The 23091-nt window shown below is 42.2% G+C and overlaps 1 protein-coding gene across 1 annotated transcript in view; it reads right to left on the reverse strand.

Moving 5' to 3' along the window:
* LOC132885922 (terminal nucleotidyltransferase 4A-like) overlaps nucleotides 1–23091 on the reverse strand; it is a 92559-nt gene that overhangs the window by 41485 nt on the left and 27983 nt on the right. Inside the window, exon 13 of the mRNA XM_060920455.1 lies at nucleotides 7758–7906. Within this exon, the coding sequence (XP_060776438.1) occupies nucleotides 7758–7906 (149 nt within the window). The remainder of the gene's footprint in view (nucleotides 1–7757; nucleotides 7907–23091) is intronic.

The raw sequence follows: 23091 nt of genomic DNA on the forward strand, positions 1-23091 counted from the left end.
GAGCCCAACAATCTCTAGCCAGTACCTCTCAATCTCCTGCACAAGCTCAGGCTCTTTCCCCCCCAGCGTAGTGACATTCCATATCCCAACAGCTCACCGCTGTGTTCGGGGATCAGGTCGTCGAGGCCCCTGCCTTCGACTGCCGCCCAATCCACACTGCACCAATCCCCTACGGCTACCTCCGTGGGCGGTGAACTCACGTCACCGCTTCAGGCTGAGCCTGGCCAGGCCCCGTGGGCAAAGGCCCGGCCACCAGGCACTCGCATATGAGCCCCAACCCCAGGCCTGGCTCCAGGGTGGGGCCCCGGCTGCGCCATACTGGGCGATGTCACAGTCTTTGATCGATTGTTATCCATAAGGGGTTTTGGTGAACTGCTCTTAGTCTGGCCTGTCACCTAGGACCTGTCTGCCTTGGGAGACCCTAACAGGGGCGTAATGCCCCCGACAACATAGCTCCAAGGATCATTCAAGCACACAAACCCCTCCACCACAATAAGGTGGCAGTTCTAGGAGAGGTGTATATATATATATATATATATATATATCACACACATGTGTGATATATCAATATATCACACACAATATATATATATATACACACATACATACACACACACAGTGGTGCTTGAAAGTTTGTGAACCCTTTAGAATTTTCCATATTTCTGCATAAATATGACCTAAAACATCATCAGATTTTCACACAAGTCCTAAAAGTAGATAAAGAGAACCCAGTTAAACAAATGAGACAAAAATATTATACTTGGTCATTTATTTATTGAGAAAAATGATCCAATATTACATCTGTGAGTGGCAAAAGTATGTGAACCTTTGCTTTCAGTATTGGGTGTGACCCCCTTGTGCAGCAATAACTGCAACTAAACATTTCCGGTAACTGTTGATCAGTCCTGCACACCAGCTTGGAGGAATTTTAGTCTATTCCTCTGTATAGAACAGCTTCAACTCTGGGATGTTGGTGGGTTTCCTCACGTGAACTGCTCGCTTCAGGTCCTTCCACAACATTTTGATTGGATAAAAGGTCAGGACTTTGACTTGGCCATTCCGAAACATTAACTTTATTCTTCTTTAACCATTCTTTGGCAGAATGACTTGTGTGCTTAGGGTCATTGGTCTTGCTACATGACCCACTTTCTCTTGAGATTCAGTTCATGGACAGGTGTCCTGACAGTTTCCTTTAGAACTCGCAGGTATAATTCAGAATTCATTGTTCCATCAATGTGCCAAGCTGTCCTGGCCCAGATGCAGCAAAACAGGCCCAAACCATGATACTACCACCACCATGTTTCACAGATGGGGTAAGGTTCTTTTGCTGGAATGCAGTGTTTTCCTTTCTTCAAAGATAATGCTTCTCATTTAAACCAAAAAGTTCCATTTTGGTCTCATCTGTCCACAAAACATTTTTCCAATAGCCTTCTGGCATGTCTACATGATCTTTAGCAAACTGCAGATGAGCAGCTATGTTCTTTTTGGAGAGCAGTTGCTTTCTCCTCGCAACCCTGCCATGCACACCACTGTTGTTCAGTGTTCTCCTGATGGTGGACTCATGAACATTAGCCAATGTGAGAGAGGCCTTCAGTTGCTTAGAAATTACCCTGGGGTCCTTTGTGACCTCGCCAACTGTTACACGCCTTGCTCTTGGAGTGATCTTTGTTGGTCGACCACTCCTGGGGAGGGTAACAGTGGTCTTCAATTTCCTCCATTTGTACACAATCTGTCTGACTGTGGATTGGTGGAGTCCAAACTCTTTAGAGATAGTTTTGTAACCTTTTTCAGCCTGATGAGCATCAACGCTTTTTCTGAGGTCCTCAGAAATCTCGTTTGTTCATGCCATGATACACTTCCACAAACGTGTTGTGAAGATCAGACTTTGATAGATCCCGGTTCTTTAAATAAAACAGTGTGCCCACTCACACCTGATTGTCATCCCATTGATTGAAAACACCTGACTAATTTCACCTTCAAATTAACTGCTAATCCTAGAGGTTCACATACTATTGCCACTCACATATGTAATATTGGATCATTTTCCTCAATAAATAAATGACCAAGTATAATATTTTGTCTCATTTGTTTAACTGGGTTCTCTTTATCTACTTTTAGGACTTTTTGATGTTTTTGGTCATATTTATGCAGAAATCTAGAAAAGTCTAAAGGGTTCACAAACTTTCAAGCAAACTTTCACATTTACACATACACACACACTTATGTACGTGTGTGTGTATGGGATCGTGGTTAGCACTGTTACCTCACATCATGAGGGTCTCAGGTTCGAGCCCAGTGGCCAGCAAGAGCTTTTCTGTGTGGAGGCTGCATGTTCTTCCTGTGTGGGTTTCCTCCCACAATCCAAAGCCATTAGTGAGAGGGAAACACACCACAGGGTTCGTACACATTTTAACCAACAAATTTCCATGACTTTTCCATGAGTTGGCCACAAGTTTCCATGACTATGCATAACCTCTAAAATGTCAATATTAGGTGTGCTATATGTATACTTTTGAACCTGTGTTGATTTCAGAAAACCCAAAGAAAATTAAAAAACTTGTGCACCAAATTCGTGTTGTTTTTTTAAATTAAAGCTGTATGCTGTACATTCTGCCACAGAAAAAGAACAGTTCAAAGAAATTACTGAAAGCCCAAATATTGCCATGACATTCATATCCAAGAGGACATTCATGTCACTGTATGTAAACTTCTGACCACAACTATATATATGCGCCAAATATTACGTAAACCATAGTTAGTGCAAAGTAAGTGTTTAATAGAAGCGACGATGCAACCAAAATGTACACACCCTTAGAACAAAATTAAAAGGAATTTTCCACATTATAACCATTTAAGTTTATTTATTCAGTAACTACAGTGAAACTAATAGGAAAGGTGTGTTGTAGTAGGGGTTTACAAATGTGAACCTCGACATTTAATGGATTAATAGGGGTTTTCTTGAGTTACATTCTTTCTGCTTCTCTTATTTGGTGCTGCATTCACCTCATTCCTTCTCACTTATTTTGTCTGAGCTGAAGACTGGAGTCCATGTTTGTGTTGTTATTCGATCAACATGTTCAAACAAACATGTTCGGAATAAACAGGATATAAAATGTTATGGCTGCTTTCACAATCTCGCATTCTCATTCTCTTCTTTACCTTGTTATGAAGATAGGCCAAATGTGCAGAGATATGCACACTTGCGTTCACCGCACGCAAATCTTGTGGCTATCTATTGGGAAACATGGCCTGGAACAACTGGACTGTATCCTCACACGACTTGAAGGAGTAGTGAGCTTTGATTACCTTTAGTGCCCAGAATATCTCCGCAGTAAACGAGTCATTTCTAGTCACAGCACTTGAAAGCGTTCCTTGTCTCAAAGATGAAGTGGCAGTAATGGAGGTAGGTGTCGGCGTGAATGTGGGTGTCATGTGAGGTTGGGGAAAAAAAACAAACAAAAAAAAACCTGGCGATCGAGTTTGCTTGGCGGGCAGCGACTACAGCTTGGTGCTTAGCGCCTTTGGCATGGCTAGTAAGAGCTGCTTCTCCCATGTTAGCTATGTCAAATATTTTACTGCACAAGATACATTTGGCTCTTGCAGGGTCCTCTACCCTCACCAACCACGATTTGTATTTTTCGGCATGAAGCCAGACATTATTAAATGTACATTTCCCTGGCATTGTGTACTTTGTCTCTTGGCATAGTACAAGCCTGATCTGATCTAAAGATTGAGGGAAGTTTACATTGCATCTAGGCAACGCACGTCACATGTGACATGAACAGTGGCTGGGGGGGGGGGAAGCGGATCAGTAACGATCTCCGCACTGGCCGGTTAATCAACACGCACGATTTTCTTTTTACAATATACAATAACCAATTTTAAAATCACACTGTTCACAAAGGAAGGCAGATAAATTCCATAACTTTTCCAGGGTGCTCATGTTTCCAGGAGTATTCCAGTCCTGGAAAACGACATAAATCACATTCCATAACTTTTCCAGGTTTTCCACCAGGTGATAGAATTAATTAGATTTTAGCTCATTTCAAACTTCTCAAACCAATTCCTTAAAATATATGTGCCAGTAAAATCCTTCTCAATTTTTTCCTGCAGACTGTTTATTCCTAAGTGCATGAAGGGTGAAAGGCTGATTTTTATAAACCATGAGTAAAGCATCTGGTGAGAGTTTACTGGACATGGGGGTTGCCCTGTCCCTTTCCGTCTGTAGCTGCTTATCTTGTACAGGGTTGCAGGCAAGCTGGAGCCTCTCTCAGTTGACTGGGTACACCCTGGACAAGACACCAGGTCATTGCAGGGCCAATACAGAGACAAACAACCATTCACTCTCCCATTACACCGACAGTCAATTTAGAGCCTAACCTGCATGTATTTGGACTGGGGAGGGAGAACCGGAGCACCTGGAGGAAACCCACACAGACAACATGCAAAACTCCCCACCAAAAAGCCCCGTCAGCCACTGGGCTCAAACCCAGGACCTTCTTGCTGTGAGGCAGTAGTGCTAACCACTACACCACCATGCCACCCTCTTATCCCTTTCATAAAACTTTAGTTCCTACAAGCTAGAAATTAATATGAAAGCCATGAGACCTTGCACCAACCATTCTGGATTTAAGAGAGTTATATCACAGTCATGCAGTTTAACTGGCACTAATAAACTGTTCATGTACTTATGAAAATGTATAAACCATACTTCCTCAAGCTTCAAAAAAAGTTTGTCTTCATTTACAGGAATAATGGAGAGGCTCTATAATAAACCAAACCATTCATCTTCAAGTAACTACATTTTTCCTATTCAAGGTCTCCATGTACCGAAGCTCTGTCAAAAAAAAGAAAATCAGGTTTTACCACAAAAACCTCAGAATGGTTCCATGCAAACAGTAAAATTATGAAGCATGTTAGAATTTGTATTTAAAACGTGAAAATGTTTAGACTTCAACAACCGTGTGACAAAGCCCATTTATACAATTACAAAAACAAAGAGACCTGTACAGGTCTGAGCTCAGCCTTTGTCTGATTGAGAAATTGAAGCTACAGTACATAAATAGAAAAAAAAAAAATGGCCTGCTCAGAAATATCAACACCAGGATTTGAACTTTCGTTGCAAAATCTATTCCTTTCCTGGACTGTGCTCTAGACTGCTCAGCCATGGAGAATTACATCATGGCATTTTCAATCAGTACGCAGTGGTACCGAACTACAACAGTGGAATCACTACCAGAGGCCGGCACACCAATTACATTCTTAAAACATGCTCAAACTTGGCTAAATATACACATACAGACAGGTACCTCTACAGGCTTCATACCACATTCCACATAAACAGTCCTTAACTTCAAACATTTAAAAAGACTATTTATTAAAATTATTTTTTTTTTAAAAACCATCCATGCATCACATCCTTCAGTGACTTAACTTTGTGTTTGGAAAAGTATAAGTTTTCTACACATCTTAACACTAGGGCAAAATTTTAATTCCTAGGAGCCTATCCTAAGAATGCCATGGGGTGCAAGGCATACACACATTCACACCTGGCAGCATTTTAAACACAGCCAAGCACCTACCTGCATTTTGAGAGGTATGTGGTAAAAGGAGAACCTAAAAGAAACCCACACAAACATGGAGATAATCTGAAACTGCATACCAATACTAAACCAACCTCAGGATTGTACAAATTGCTTCCAAGGCCCGACGTGTCCATAGGCTAGCTAAAACATGTCCACTTGAAAGCCAGAAACATTGATCAAATTTTCTATACTAAACCATGTTTACTATTCTTAGACTAATAACTAACAGGAAAAATGCATGAAAAACATTACTTTTCTACACTGTTTCACTTATGGTAGGCAATGATAGCTAATCTGAGCATGTACAGAGCTTTCAGTAATGGGAGAAAAGATGCTGCAGCAAGAACCACTTCTAGTACAATTCTCAGAGCACCACCCAGAGTACATAAAGACCTTAGAGCTTTTGAAAATCAGGGAACACATCCATATACAGGAAGCAATTATGTTACAAGTTAAAACAATGTCAAAATACTGAGGAAAAGTTATGTATGAAAAAAAACACAGCAATAGTATTTACAACAAATTAAATAATATTTTACTTTTATTTCTATAAACAAAAGTTATTAGGAGAAGTGCACATACACAATAAAGTGCTAATAAAAATGCTAAAACACTTTATTAAACAGAAAATGCGTGAAACTAAACATTAAGTTGTAATGTTAATGAAATGAACAACTTTCAAATACCATTATGAAATGAAAGACCTGAGCCATTTAGTCAGATGTTTATTTAAAAAAATAATCTGTAGAAAATTCTTTACATAAAAATATTCAGGGATCAAAAGGCAATTAAAAAAAAAGTTTACATTCATAACTCCGCAATAAAGACACCGTGTGTATGTCCGTCCTGTGCTCTCCATCGCCATCTTTGGGATACTACAATAATAACCTTTCCCCGAGAGGGATCGTAAATATTTTCACGTCGTAAATATTCATTTTACACTTGGCTTTGTGAAATACATGGCAAGAATAAGTTACTTTCCATGGTTTTAAAGTTAGGAAAAAAAAGGGGGATTAAAAACATGTTCACATGATTTGGTTAAAATCTTGATCAATTCACATTACAGTGACTCACGGACACCAATGACCATGACCAACAGCACCAATATTTGCATAGAACAGTGATGGAACTTTTATGAGCCAAGAGATTCTGAGGGGCACTGGTACAGGATGCACCTTCATCCTAGCATAGTCACACAAAACTAAGGGAATTGAACAGTACAAATCTTTGGTGCCACCTGCTGGTGTGGGCATTTAACTGCATATATGTGGAAAGCCAATGGGAGCAAAATACTGTGTTAAAAACTATTCTTGCAAAAATTTTGCCAGACCAATATGAACAGAATGCAACCTTCACAGAGTGAGTATCATGAAAGAAGGGTTATGGATTAGCACGACCTACTGGTGCCAAAGTTGAACTACAAAAAATATGGAAAGCCAATAGGCCAGCATGCTAGGGATACAATCTTTACAGTGCATGTAAATTTTACCCATTAAAAAAAAATTAATTTAATTCCCTTTGTGTTACAAAGTGCAAGAGTTTTACCAGTAATTTTTGCAGCATCACTGTGACCAGTCTGGTACAGAAGAGAATGAGGAAAGTTGAAAATTCAGGCAAACAAAATCAAGATTTGGCTGTTGGCTGGGGAAAGCATAAGGTACAGGCTACTGTGACATAAGGAACACTTTGGCCCAGGATTTTGACACAGAGCAATTTAATCTGTGGCTCCACCTGCTGGTACTGAAGCTGAAATACAGCAATTTGAAAAGCCAGAGTGCAAAAGTAAAATTTTCAAAACACACTTTGGCTTTGGGCATGATCGTAGTAAAGAGGCAACATCACATACCTGGCCTTCATCGGCTTACATTCATGACAACACAAAAATGTAAACACTGCATAGTAGTAAAATTTAAATTAAAAATAACTAAAAAGTAAATTATAAAAATACTAAATATTGCACTATTTGTACTAAATTCCAAATACAGCTTGGCTGCTATGAGAACGTTAGTGTTTGACACAAACAGGAAAAATGAGAATTAAAAAAAAAAAAAAAAAAAAAAAAAATGAAAAAAGGAAAATACATTTATTTAAAAAAATAAAATTGAAAAAAAAAAGGCAGCAGTCACAAACATGGACCTGCAGCTTGCACTTTGCGTAGACAGGAAGTGTTACCTTTGACCTGTGACAGTCCTATCTGCTGAGGCTAGAGAGCAGCGTTTTCCTCCTCGGTGCCATGTGTTTCGGTTGTGCTGTAGAAGGCTGGCTCGAGGTGCAGACATCGAGGCAGGCTCAAAGCCACTGGGAATCTTTGGGCCAAACTTCTGAACATTATGAAACGAGAGATGATTTTATAAATAAATTAAAAACAGGCAGACATAACTTATCACAAGCCACCTCAAACATTCCCCCCCCCCCAGTAGTAAAGAATTTGCATTAGTTTCCAGATTAAATGCAGTTTTGCAGCATTATTAGGGAGCTCCTGCTCAGGCTAAAAACACAAGGTCACACCAATTTACACAAAATCCACATTCACCGAACATCAGCAGTTGCACACCGATGGGCTACTCTACTACTAGGGTATCTGCTCATACCATGAGTAGAGAAAAACTAAATTGAGCATGTTGCTAAACCAACCAAAGGGGGGGGGGCAACAAAATATGGAATAAAAGTACTTGATGGCAAGAATGTATACTCAAGAATTACAGCATTTTTTCACAAATTACTAGTCATTTCGCTGGTTTGTTTACATTCTAAGCAGAAAGGATTTGACATTTTAAATAACACTGAATTTGCCAAAAAAAAAAGTTATGTTTCTCAAAATCCAGTGAACATTGATATAAAAAAAAAAAAAAAAAAAAAAAAAAAAAAAGTTATTCCACTCAATCCCATGGTGCATGATTTACAGCCCACTCAGCACTATGCACCTCATTTTTGTTTTCCAAGATGGCGCCGCAGACGGTTGCCTCGGTACTTCGCTTTTGTGTATTTGTTGCGTTTCTTGCGCTGCTTTGCAGGTCACATACTCCAGAGAAGAACTTATAAACATTGGAATAACCACCAGTAAAGTTTTTTTTTTTTTTTTCCATCGGCTTTCATTGATCCGGAAAGTTTTCCAGAGCTACTTGTTGGAGGAACAGCAGCTCTCTATGGATTACGCTGAGGACACCAGGGGAAGCAAGCCAGCGCGCTCATCAGACTGAGGCAGCAGGGGTTACGCACTGCGCTGTGCGCTCCCATCTATTCACCTGGCTAACGTCTGCTCTCTGGCCAACAAGATGAACGAACTGCTGCTCCTCAACACAATCACAGATTTTAACAGATCTGCTGCCTTGTGCTTCACTGAAACCTGGCTTGGTGAGCACATCCCAGACTCTTCTCTCCACCTGCCTGGATTTCACCTGCACCAAGCGGACCGCGAAATGGCGCACACGGGGAAAACGAGGGGAGGCGGAGTCTGCTTTTACATTAACAAAAGGTTGGTGTACTGATGTCACAGTTCTAAACAAATCGTGCAGTCCTCACCTGGAGTCATTATTCATAAACTGCAAACCGTTTTATGCTCCGCAAGAATTTTCCTCGTTTATTCTGGTTGGAGTCTACATCCCTCCTCAGGCATGTATTAATGAGGCGTTACAACACCTGGCTGACCAGATAAACAATGTGGAGAAAAAACACCCGAACTCTTTGCTCATTGTTTTGGGGGACTTTAACAGTGCAAACCTCAGCCATGAACTGCCAAAATATAAACAGCACATTAAGTGTCCCACCAGGGACTCTAAAACAGTGTAACAATGGTCCAGAGTGTTAGTGTTTTACCACTCTGTACCCCGTGCAGCCTTGGGACTATCTGATCACTGTATGGTTCATCTTATCCCGTCCTACAGGCAGAAGCTGAAAGCTGCTAAGCCTGTAGTTAAGACTGAGGAGATGGTCCGATGAGGCCAAAGTGGAACTACAAGCCTGCTAGACTGGTACCAAAATCCAGAATTGTGACACCCAAAGGCATTTCTGAGACAGTCTTTGAGAGTTTTTTTTCTTTGTTGTTTGTTTTGTTTTAAACGGGGTAAAGCCTTTACAAAAAACAAACAAAAAAAACAACTCATACTAACCCTGATTAACCTGTATACCCTGTATGCCCCCACATTTTGTATGCTGCTGAATCTGTCCTTTTTTCAGTAGCTTTGTATAAACAATAACTGCTAAATGTAATGCAATGTTATGTAAGGTGATCGCCTAGGCATTCTCATTGTGAAAAGTAAGTCACATGTACATGGACTGGCATTTAATGTTGTATTTGTTCCAGGGCTTTGAACCAAAATTTTTTTCCTATTGGTTCGTTCTGAACAGAAACGGAATTAAACGTTTCCGGTTTTGGGTTCCACCATTAAATAGACATTCCCGAACCGGTTAGAACAAAAAAAATTTCGTTCCCGGAACGGTTAATTACGTTCCCTGTCAACTGTTTAACAAATGGCTATAAAATTAATGTCTGTCTCATCCAGCTTAAGCCAAATGTAGGCTAATTCTATTACAACCTTCATTAAATAAGAAATAATTCAAAAACGATTATTTCAAATGTTGACGATTTGGATTCTCAGTACATCTTCCCATCTACACAAACAGAAAAAGTGCCAAAAATGAAAGAATTTGTTTAGTGTGTTATCAAAGGCTAGTCAGGCCCTATAGAGGGCTACCGCATGACGTCACCGCGCCGCAAGATTTTGTTAGGCGCCATATTGGAAGACCAAGTACACATCTATGCAAGTACATACATTCATAAAACAAACTACACCTGAAATGTAGCCAGGGCCGGTTCTGCCCTAATCTGGACCCGGGTGCAACATCGTGCAACCCCCCCCCCAAAAAAAACAAACAAAAAAAACCCACCAGTCTAAATCAGGACAACCATCACATAACTATAAACATTTTATCAACTCTTTTAACTAAATGGGCTATAATAAATAAGCCTGCAGGCAGCCACGGCGGGCTGCCTCAGAAAAGTAACCATTCAATGACAACTGAAAGCCTGCAGCCACGGCGGGCTGCCTCAGAAAAGTAACCATTTGTCCTACCTTAACTTGTTTTGCATTTTCTGCCTCCTTTTTTGTATTTTCGACTCTCCGTTTATTTTTTCCTTTTCTGAAAACCTGATTTGTGTCCAGACATTTTGCTCTGCTACCAACGAACTAACTCGTCAGGTCTCGTCTCTCGAGCCCGCGATGATTCCCGTGGGAAGGGCAACAATTGATACATTTTTACAAACAGCCAATAGGGAGGTTGCAACGTTCAGGCTCTTCTTTGCTCAGACACTCAGTAATGCACTTACTCACTTATCACGTGGAGACGTGATAGTAGTCCACCTTCCCGCTCTCTCCATTCAGTCAGCGAACGTCACACAGGAAGTGAACCCCAGCGGGTCATAGAAACTTGCGCAGGAGAAGAATGACTTTTTGTAGGCTACGGAAACTTTGAGGAATGAAATAAAAACCGGTATTAACCGGTTACCATTATTTTTAATAAGCGTTTCTGTTCCGGAACATAAAAAATAATAAAGTTTCTGGTTTCGTTTCTGTTCCATGTGAAATAGAAAAAGTTCCCGGTTTTCATTTTCATTCCTTGAACCGGTTCAAAGCCCTGATTTGTTCCTTTCTATTTGTTTTTTGTCTGTTCATATTCTTTTTGGGGGAGTAAAGTCAGTTTAAAAATGCCGTTAAATGCATAGGCCTATCAGAGGTGATATGTCGTTTTACAAATGAAAAATGAATTCAGCACCCAAACATTTAACAAACAAGGCCATTTGCTAACTTCATTAATCATTTTAGTACATTTCATTCCTTAGAAAGCTGAGAAACTGGGTTCAGCTGAGACATTTACAGGTCCAAAGTTCAATGACCTCTAGAGGTCAACAGAGGTCAGATAGAGCGCGGCATATTGCAGATTTGAATTTGGCACACCCAAATTGACAAAATAAGACTGTTTGCCGACTTTGTCTCAAAAATGCCTTTAACTCCTTAAATAAGCACTTTTTTGAATTTTGGTACCAGTCTATGCTTTGACTGCACTGATTGGAGTGTTTTTGAGGCTGCAGCCTCAGACCTGCATGAACTGACTGATACTGTGACATCTTACATCAGTTTTTGTGAGGATGTGTGCGCGCCCACCAAGACCTTCCACACATGCAATAAACCCTGGTTCGCTGCAAAACTCCGGCAACTTCGTCAGAACGAAGAGGCCTACAAAAGTGGAGACAGTTCTGTATAATCAGACCAGAAACACAGACAATGGAGGTGAAAGCAGCTAAGGTGGGGTTTACATTAGACCGTATCAGCGGATCATCAGATTAACGTTTTTAAAACGATTAGTGTGCACACAGCAACGCCAATACACGATTCGCGTGCACACAGCAACGCCAATACACGGATACGCTCGGCTCCGCAGGCATCCTGCGCTCCAAATCACTCCGCCCTGAACAGCGAGTGCCCTCTGGAGGGTGCGCACTCCGGCCCCGCGAGTGAAGTGCACGAGCAGTGATTCGGGACTGAGCCGCTGTGTGTGTGATTTCAGTGCATATCGGGCATGCGCGTCACTTACCACTTGCAAGTGGAAGGATGGCAAGCCTAAAGACAATCATAACTACACAATGGGCAGTATTTGCATCAGTATTTGCAGTATTTTCATACTTTTATACTCTTTAATGAAAGGTGATACAAGGCGGAAGTCCGTGCTGTTTTTCAGCAGTCGCGTCACATGACCAACGCCAGCGAATCAGGAAGGTGGATGTCAGTGACGTTGTCCAATGACGATGCCAGCTAGAGCTCAGCACAGTGTATCCGCATATTCTCAATGTTTACACAGCACCGGACCAGACACGATCTGGATTGAATACGTGGACCCTGGCGGATTCCCGTTTCCCGGTGTTTTAATGTAAACGGACAGTGCATCCGCGAAGAAAACGAGACAGATACGGTCTAATGTAAACTTGGCCTCAGAGGAGCTATGCTGATAAGATTAAAAACAGCCTTTCAGCAAACGATCCGACGTCAGCGTGGAGAAGCCTGCAGAACATTACTGACTATAGGAGACCATCCCCCAACACAGCAGTGAACCATCAACTGGCTGACGAGCTGATTGTGTTTTACTGCAGATTCGACACATTCACACCTCTCCCCCCTTCAGTCATTAAAGACCCATTTACACCCCCTGCCATTCTGCCACCCCCCCGCCTCTGACCCCCCCACCAGCACTCAAGATCTGTGAAGAGGATGTCTGTTAGCTTTTCTGCAGACAGAAGATCAGGAAGGCACCTGGCCCAGATGGTGTCACCCTCTTGTCTGAAGGTCTGTGCTGACCAGCTAGCTCCCATCTTCACCCAGATCTTTAATAGATCCCTGGAGCTGTGTGAAGACCCCTCATGCTTCAAACACTCCACAATAATCCCGGTTCCTAAGAAAACCAATATCACAGGACTGAATGACTACAGGCCTGTTGCCCTCACATCTGTAGTCATGAAGTCCTTCGAGAGACTTATCATACCTGAAGGACATCACAGACCCCCTGCAGTTTGCCTACCGGTCAAACAGGTCAGTGGATGATGCAATAAATATGGGTCTACACTACATCCTGCAGTGTCAAGGTGTTGCAGGATGTAGTGTAGACCCATATTTATTGCATCATCCACTGACCTGTCATTCAGTCCTGTGATATTGGTTTTCTTAGGAACCGGGATTATTGTGGAGTGTTTGAACTCTCCCCACTGCTCTTCTCCCTTTATACCAACGACTGCACCTCAAGAGACCCATCTGTTAAACTCCTGAAATTTGCGGACAATACAACGGTCATCGGCCTCATCCAAGATGGTGACGAGTCTGCATACAGACGGGAGGTTGAACGGCTGGTCTGTTTGTGTGGTCAGAACAATCTGGAGCTGAACACGCTCAAAACTGTGGATATGACCGTGGACTTTAGGAGGAGCCCCCCCCCACTCTGCTGCCCATCACCAACAACACTGACTGCTGTTGAAAGCTTCAGGTTTCTGGGTTCCACAATCTCTTGGGACTTTAGTGGGAGACCAACACAGTCACCATCATCAAAAAGACTCAGCAGAGGCTGTACTTTCTGTGCCAGCTCAGGAAGCTCAACCTGCCTAAGGAGCTGCTGACAATTCTACTCTGCCATCATTCAGTCTGTTCTTTACTCTTCCATCACTGTTTGGTTTGGTCATCAAACTGGAGAACAGACTGCAATGGACAATAAGGTCTGCAGAGAAAATTATTGGTGTCAACCTGCCCTCCATCCAAGACCTGTACCTGTCCAGAGTCAGGAAATGGGCAGGTAACATCTCTGTGGACCCATCACACCCTGGCCACAAACTGTTTAAACTTCAGGAAGGCGATATAGATCACTGTATGAAAAAACAACCAGACAAGAATAGTTTCTTCCCTCAGGCTGTCTCTGTGATGAACAGCTAAAATCTGGATTCCTATATCAGTAATATCACTTGCAAAATATCTGCACACTCATACTGTCATTCTGTGCTCACTGTTACTTATATTTATACTTATTTATATTTACTATTTCATCTTTGCACTATGCACCATATTGCACCAAAAGGGAAAAATCCTTTCTGTGATGAACAGCTAAAATCTAGATTCATACATCAGTAATATCGCTTGTAAAATATCTGCACACTCATACAGTCATTCTGTGCACACTGTATACTTTATTTCATACTTGACTTACCTGGATTAGTTTGCACTATGCACCATTTTTTTTTGTTTGGTTTGCGTTTACGCTTTCTGTTCTTGTACTATGAGAGCCAAGTGAAACCAGAGTCAAATTCCTTGTGTGCGTCCACAAACCTGGCAATAAGTGTTTCTGATTGGCGATCAGCTCATGTACGACAATTCTGTGGCATAGCAGAGAATTTTTTTTTTTAACCCCACACACGTGTGATAGCCCTGCTCTGCTGGGTCCATCGGTCACTCCCTGCTTTGTTTGCTCTTCTCTCATCTTTCCCTCTATTGGTCTGTAGGTTGGTTATGGAAGTTCCACACAGGTGTGGTCCAATTTGAGATGATTAGGGATTAGGAGCATAAAAGAGCAGTGTTAACTGCTAGAGTGCTCTGCTGTGCCTTGTTGCATTTACTCCCCACTTTGCGTTACTTTTTTTCACTACTTTTTCACTTACTATGCACTACACTTTTGCTTTGCCTTTCACGGACTGACTTTTTACAAGTATTTTCATTTAATAAATTCCTTTTTTGTTAAGATACTTGTGTAGTCTCCCCTTCTGTTACTTCCACCTTGAGCCAAGTGGATGTGACATATGGGGGCTCGTCAGTTGATTTTTTTGATCCGGAATTTTGGCATATTTGCATACTTCACATTTCCACTAATGGCTAAAATAGAGCCTAGTGGGAATCTTTAGTTAAAAAGTCTTACTCCGATTGGCAGGTTTGGTGATGTAACCTACCTGATTTGTAGATGCAGCAAACCGATTTTGTTGCGCATTTGGCTGGGAGAGCCATACAGATTGTATTACTTAGAGGTTTTGATTTGAGGGAAATTGGAGGGGAAGTTTGCTGTCACATCTGTAGAGTAAGCTACATATTCCAACCATTGCATGTACTTGTTGGTACTGCTTGTGTAGCAGGATAAAGAATTTTGGGAGTAAAGTATATCCCTGTTTTAGAGCGCTTTTGCACTGGGGAATAGGTTGCAGTGTCACTGGTGTCTGGACCGAGGACGTCACCATGGAGAAATGGCTGGAGTGGCTTAAGCTGGGACAGCACAACTCCAGCAGCATTTGGGGAAGTAAATAGCTTGGTTCTGGAGTACAGTGTGAAGATAAGTTAGTATATGGGGGTATTTGTTAAGATACAGCAAAGCACTGTGTTTTAGTTAATCCTGGTGCACAAGTTGTATCCACCTTGCACGTTTGTATGTGTTTGGATAATCTGGAAGGTTGAGTTTTAGTTTAATTGGGGCTTTGTTTAGTTGTGTAGGCATTGATTTAGTTTACTTGTTTAGTGAGAATTTAAGTAAATAAATAAATAAATAAATAAGGCCCCAGACCAATGAGCACTTTAGATGATTTTCTGGAAGCTCCATCAGAATGGCTGTTGGCAACATTAACAAAGGATCAGCTGTTTAGTGTAGAACACCTTACTCAGAACACAATTATTTGGTATCCACTTCTGAGCATAGATCTACTCAGCTTTGCCTCAATTTGCTTAAGCCATATTATGCCTTGTCTTCACTATCTGCACTTCTCGTGGTTGGTGAGTCGCAGGTCACTTCCCTGATGGCAGCAGAGGCTGATGCACCGAGTCATCGGGACCACAGACCAGGTTGAATGACACAGAAGCTTGAGGATTTAGATAGCTTTTTGGGCCACCTGGTTAGGCAACAGCATGAGGAGTTAAGTTTTTCCAGACACGCTAACCTGCGCCAGCCTCAGAGCAAGACACTGATGTGGGGGGACATGCAACCTATTAGGCAAAAGGTTTTATTGCATGGTCCCAGATAAACAAAAGGGTTCGGAAGCCAGGGTTCAGTACTTTTTGGATAACTGGTTAGCTAAGCCCTCCTGTTCGAGCTGGGCATCACCATGTTCATTGGTCAAGAAACCTGAAAACACCCTTCAGTTTTGCACAGATTATAGGAAGGTTAACTTTGTGACTAAACCCAACTCATTTCCATTACCCCAAATAGAAGACTGTGGATCAGGTTGGTACCGCACATTGAGTTAGTAAATTTGATTTATTAAAAGGGTATGAAGTTCTGCTCACACCACATGCTCAAGAAGTTTCTGCAGGAATCTACAATAGGATGAGTTTTGGGTTCCGAATGCTCCTTCAACAGCTTCTGAATAGAGTTGTTGCAGGGTTGGAGGGGTGCGCAATAACATAAAAGGTGTTATAAAAGTTTACCTTGACATAATATATAACGACACCTGGGAACATCTCACTTGCTGTTTGAGAGATTGGTGGCAACAAATCTCAGGTCAATCTAACAAAACGCGAGTTTGCTACCATTGTCCATTTGGACAAGGTCAGGTGCGGCTAGTGAGAGCCAAAGTTTTGGCCACAGATAGATTTCCTCCTCCAACAACCAAGGAGTTGGAGATTTTTAGGTGTAGTTGGGCATTATTGAAATTTTTGTTGCAACTTCTACAGTTGTTTCCCCTCTGACAAGTCTGCTTAAGAGCACAGTTACAGTATGTTCAAGTGGTCTGCTGAGTGTCAACAGGCTTTTGAGAACATCAAGCTGCTGCAGAGTTCGGAGCCTGTCCTGGCGGCACCAAAATTAGATCAGCTGTTTCAACTACAGTTGGCCACAAGCCAGGTAGAGGCAGGTGCGGTCCTCATGCAGACCGATGAAAATGCCATAGGTAGACCTGTATGCCATTTCTTGTGTAAATTCAATCAGTAACTATTTGGTTGTTGAGAGGGAGGCTTTGATCTGGGCTTTATGGCATTTTGATGTATGTGGGTGGGGTTATGTATCGAGTTGTAATCTACTCTGATCAGAACCACCTCATATTTTTACATTCTCTGAAAAATGCTAGAAAAAGAGCCCTTCATCAACAAGAAGCAAAAGAGCCAGGCTGAAGTTTGCTAAACACCATAAGGATTAGACCGTAGAGGACTGGAGTAAGGTCCTCTCAGAATCCAATTTTCAAAACCTCTGGAATTATGATCAAGAGGAAGATGGATGGTCACCAGCCATCAAACAAAGCTGAGCCAATTTGAATTTTTGCACCAGCAATGGCAAATGCCCCCTTTCCACCAAAGCAGTTCCAAGGCTGGTTCGGGGCCAGTGCTTAGTTTGGAACCGGGTTTTCTGTTTCCACTGAACAAAGAACTGGCTCTGGGCCAGAAAAACCGGTTCCAGGCTAGCACCAACTCTTTGCTGGGCCAGAGGAAAGAACCGCTTATGTCAGCAGGGGGGGCGGAGTTATTAAGACCAACAACAAATTGCAAGACCGCAAAAGGTCGCCATTTTTAAGTGACAAGAAGCAGCAGCTGTACAAACGCGAAGTCATCCATTATCAGAGACTCAGATTGTTGGCGTGCCCGTGTCTAAGACGCACTATTTCAAATAATGAACGCATTGTCGAGAGGGGCAGGGGCCAATATGGACACGAGCATTTTATACCCTATTTGGAACGTTTTGTGGTACATTACTTGACTTCATTGTCTCAATATCGAAAATCTTGCACAAACATGCAACTTCCAACATAATTATCTGGATATTCAACAGATTTCAGCATCAGATGAATTTGTTTTGACCGCCGCCATATTGAATATACGTCAGACCCGTTCGTGTATTTATGCCGCCCCGTTTGTAGCGTCCCAAGCGAGTAAAACCTGATCCAAGTCTTTCGCTAGGTGGCGTCTTACGGTCTACGTATGAATATTCGAAAGAGACAAGAAAACATGGATAAGAAAAAAAAAAAAAGAAAAAAAACCATCTATTTTGTCATTCAGCAGAAAGAGTACAGTCACCTGAAAAAACTGATACCCCTGATACCCAAGGTAATTAGTCATATTAGATTTACAACAACTACTACTGCAACATCTACTACAACAGCAACCACTATTACTACTACTACCACTGCTGACTACTACTACAGACCTACACCAAACTGAAAACAAGTTAATAAAATAAATTAATGAAATTAGAAGTAGAGATGATTAGAGACAAGCAGAATTAGACCGTCACAGCGACGTAACTGACATGGCTCCCCTTAGCACCGTGAGCTATGGAAAAGCAAACTGGTTCTCAGCTGGCTGAGAAAACACTGAAAACAGCTGGGTTTTGGTGTGCATTCAATTGTCTGGGAAGTGTGCCAAGGACTGCATTGTAGGTGGCTGATAAATGGTGTCTTAGACCACCACATCTGTTCAGTGATGGCCATTCCAGGTTGGCAGAAATGGCTTCTTTAACTCCTCGCTCATACCAACGATCCTCTCTGGCTAAGGCCAAGTTTACATTAGACCGTATCTGTCTCGTTTTCTTTGCGGATGCACTGTCCGTTTACATTAAAACGCCTGGAAACGCTGGGAAACGGGACTTCGCCAGGGTCCACGTATTCAATCCAGATCGTGTCTGATCCGGTGCTGTGTAAACATTGAGAATACGCGGATACGCTGTGCTGAGCTCTAGCTGGCGTCATCATTGGACAACGTCACTGACATCCACCTTCCTGATTCGCTGGCGTTGGTCATGTGACGCGACTGCTGAAAAACGGCGCGGACTTCCGCCTTGTATCACCTTTCATTAAAGAGTATAAAAGTATGAAAATACTGCAAATACTGCCCATTGTGTAGTTATGATGGTCTTTAGGCTTGCCATCCTTCCACTTGCAAGTGGTAAGTGACTTGCGCACAGCGGCTCAGTCCCGAATCACTGCTCGTGAACGGCCCTGTGCAGCTCACAGAGCGCGCGCGAGTGTAGGAGTGCGCACCCTCCAGAGGGCACTCGCTGTTCAGGGCAGAGTGATTTGGAGCGCAGCCGCTGAGGAGGAAGCGATGAGCCGCACTGACACATTTCAACTTGCGTGCCGAATTAGTCATGTGATTAGCGTATCCGTGTATTGGCGTTGCTGTGTGCATGCTAATCGTTTTTAAAAACGTTAATCTGATGATCCGCTGATACGGTCTAATGTAAACCCCACCTAAAATGTGTACGTTGCAATCCTGAAATGAGTGTTCTTTCTTGTTAAGATGAAGGTAGACAGCAGAGTCCTGGCCTGAAGAACTGGCTCTCCTGTGTTGAGCCATGCGCCTGTGAAGCGGTTTTGTTTTGTTTCCCCAGTATACGAGTCCGTGCATTCCTCACTGCACTGAATTGCATACACTACATTGTCCTGTTTGTGTCTGGCTATTCGGTCCTTAGGGTGGACGAGTTTTTGCTTCAGAGTCTGGGTCTGAAATATACCGGAATGTGTTTGTAGAAGATCCTCCTGAGTTTCTCAGATAGACCAGAAATGTACGGAATGACAATGTTCTTGCTTTTGTTCTGGTTATCCTCCTTGTCCGTTATGTTCCTTTTTCTGCTCTTGAAGAAAGACCAGTTGGGATACCTGCAGTTCTGAAGTGCTTTCTTGATGCGATTCTGCTCCTTCTCTTTTCCCTCTACTGTTGTAGGGATGTTCTGAGCCGTGTTGCAAGGTCCTAATGACCCCCAATTTGTGTTCCAGTGAACATTCCAGTACATTTTAGACCCAGTAACATCCTGAAGCAGAAACTGGTCCACCCTAAGGACAGAATAGCCAGACACAAACAGGACAATGTAGTGTATGCAATTAAGTGCAGTGAGGAATGCACGGACTCATATTGGGGAAACAAAACAACCGCTTCACAGGCGCATGGCTCAACACAGGAGAGCCAATTCCTCAGGCCAGGACTCTGCTGTGTACCTTCATCTTAACAAAGGACACTCATTTCAGGATTGCAACATACGCATTTTAGCCACAGAGGATCGTTGGTATGAGCGAGGAGCTACAGAAGCCATTTTTGTCAACCTGGAACGGCAATCACTGAACAGAGGTGGTGGTCTAAGACACCATTTATCAGCCACCTACAATGAAGTCCTTGGCACACTTCCCAGATAACTGAATGCACACCAAAACCCAGCTGTTTTCAGTGACTCACAGGAGGACAGAGAATCAGCATTCCACTGATCACCCTAACAGGCAATCCATTGATCACCCTAATGACTCAAGGCAGTTCACACCCAGCCACCAGTGACCCACACCAACAGGATGACTCAACGACACCTTAGATGAGCTTTTCATCCATGAGAGGATAAATACCTGATACTCCCTATAGACCCTTTTCAGTCACGTGACCTTCGTAAACGCGACCACCATTTTGGACATGTAGCGGACTTCGGCTCAAATTGGTTTGAATGTGAGGAAGGCGACAAATAGAGAACATACAAGAAAAAGGAGCAAGATGCAGAAAACACCTTCGCTATCCAGCAACGTAGGGCATTTACAGGGCGAGCAGAGGGAGAAATAACCGTAACGACACATTAGCAACGCCGTACAGAAATAACGCACAGATGGCACAGACCCTTTCGGTTCTTGCTCATCTAGCTGCTACAATGACTGCTTAGACTGCAACAATAATACCTAACACACATTTAAGTATCCGTCGTAAAGATGTGAAACTCGTCGAGTGACGAGTGTGTTCATTGATGAGCTAAGACAATCTAAAAGTAGACATACCATCACACTGCCCTGGCGCTGTGTACAGTTTACCTTCTATGGTTTGTGCACTCACTATTTGCCATTACTTTCTCCAACCGTTGTTACAGATTACAGGGAACGGCCTGGATTTAAGAGACAAATACATGTTCCTCTTGTTTTGAACACTTATTTGTAGGCAGTGCTTAATTTGTAAAGTGGGAGGTCCCGGAGCGCAGAGGATGAGTGGCTCCGGTGAGGAAAAAAAAAGAGGGGGGAGGGGGGCGCGGCACTGCGCTTCTGGGCATGTTTTGTAATAACACTGCAAATTAAGTTCATCTGCAGATATTTTGTGGATGTCGTTTCATGACAGAAATCACCAACAAGACGGATATCAAAATCAGACATTAACACTAAATAAACTTGCATTTTTTTATTTAATTATTTGTTGTTTTTTTTGTTACATAGTCAAAAGAGGTGTCGGATCACCGGAAATAGCTGCCGGAGCCAATGCCCGAGGTTCCGGAGCGCGCTCCGGCTTGCTCCCCCTCAAATTAAGCGCTGTTTGTAGGACACTGCCTCTGATCTGTCCTACAGTCTACCACCAGCAAAGGAACACAACGCTAGCTAATGTCGTTAGCTAAAAGCTACTACAGAAGAACAAAGAGGTTACAATGGGTTATTTTAGCCTATTTGGTTACACACTCGCCACCACAGAATGTTAACAGCAATGTAATGCCCTTTCTGGCTAATTTTATTCATCTTACCTCCAACAAAGTGGTCACTACACAAGCGTTGGTATGCCGCTATCCATCTTCTCTGTCGGTCAGCATCTACCGGGATCCGATAAAATGATAAACCTTGCCTTGTTTGTTGATGGTTACTACATCCAGGTGCACAACAATATAGTGGCATGATGGAAGTCTTGCTGAAAATAAACACTTTCTTTGCTGCCGTTCCTCAATGCTGGCTGTGGTAAACTACTGGTAGTACATGTCCAAAATGGCGGCCGCGTTTGTCGTGACGTCACGTGAAAAGGGTCCATAGACCCCTTTCACATGACGTCACCGTGCCGCGAGATTTTGTTAGGTGCCATATTGGAAGACCAAGTACATGCACTCACAATATAAAACAAAGTACGAGCGAGAGTAAAGTGACACGATAGATGATAATTCTGGTTATGTGAGTACATTACCAGTTGCAGAAAGGGCACGGTATGTGTAGAAACTGGCTGTGATTGATGGGTTTGACCCATATGATAAGACTCAGAAAAAATTATGTGAATCCAAGCACACAGTTTAACGCAAAAGTTCATTTATATCCTGACCTTGTCAGCTGTCAGATTTATGTTAATGGACCCGGTAAGCTGGTAAATATTTATTTTTTTTCTTTACCAAATTTTAACAGAAAACGAGAGCGCCCGAAAGGGAAAACCGAGCCGAGCCGCCTCACGGCTGTAATACAAATTGCTTTCCTCCTCGGTATACAAGTGCGCTTCCATGGCAGGGAAAAAGAAACTACATTCTGCCACCTATATAGTCCCCTATTTAAACAAATAGGAGTCATTCAGGATTCAGCCATGTTTTTGCTCCGTGTTTTTACTCGACCAAAGTTATACAGTATTATGAGCTTAAAATTATATAAATAAAACCATTTGGTGAAACTTTGAAGAAGAGATTGTACTGGTTTAAAGTTTTTACCTAACGTTTTCATGTCGACTCCAATTAATACACTAGTAGAATCGATGACTAGTTTAGTAGGCCAAAACTTTTTTCAATTTTTGACTGTACCAGCCTGAAAAAACTTGCGACAGTCAAATGGAAAAAAAAGCAAGCTGGTCATGTTGTACTGGACTAATCTATGACTGATGAGTATAGTAAGTAATACTAGTACTGATACAATAAAACAGATGACTGTAATCTGGTAGGCAGCACGATTTATATTATTTCTCCGTGTCAGATACATAAGGAGGACTGGACACCAATTCTGCCATCTGTTTGCTACCCAGACATTGTAAACTTTGTTGTTTACACCCAGTGCCTACACTGCTGATGACTTGAAAGCCTACAAAGGGCTACAGGCTTACAATTATGATGTTAGTGGCTTGGTTCGTAATATTACAGCTGTTAAGAATAACCTACACATAGTTATGGCCAAGGTAATCTTGTTGATATTAATCTTTTAATAATATCTTTTCAGTTGAAAAATTAATACTTTTTGTTACTATTAAGGTATCCATAATTTAGGTTAATTTATCCAAATTATACATATGTATTTATGATATATGCCTACACAACTATGTTTTATTTA

The sequence above is a fragment of the Neoarius graeffei genome, chromosome 5 (genome assembly GCF_027579695.1).
Source record: "Neoarius graeffei isolate fNeoGra1 chromosome 5, fNeoGra1.pri, whole genome shotgun sequence".
NCBI classification, from domain to species: domain Eukaryota; kingdom Metazoa; phylum Chordata; class Actinopteri; order Siluriformes; family Ariidae; genus Neoarius; species Neoarius graeffei.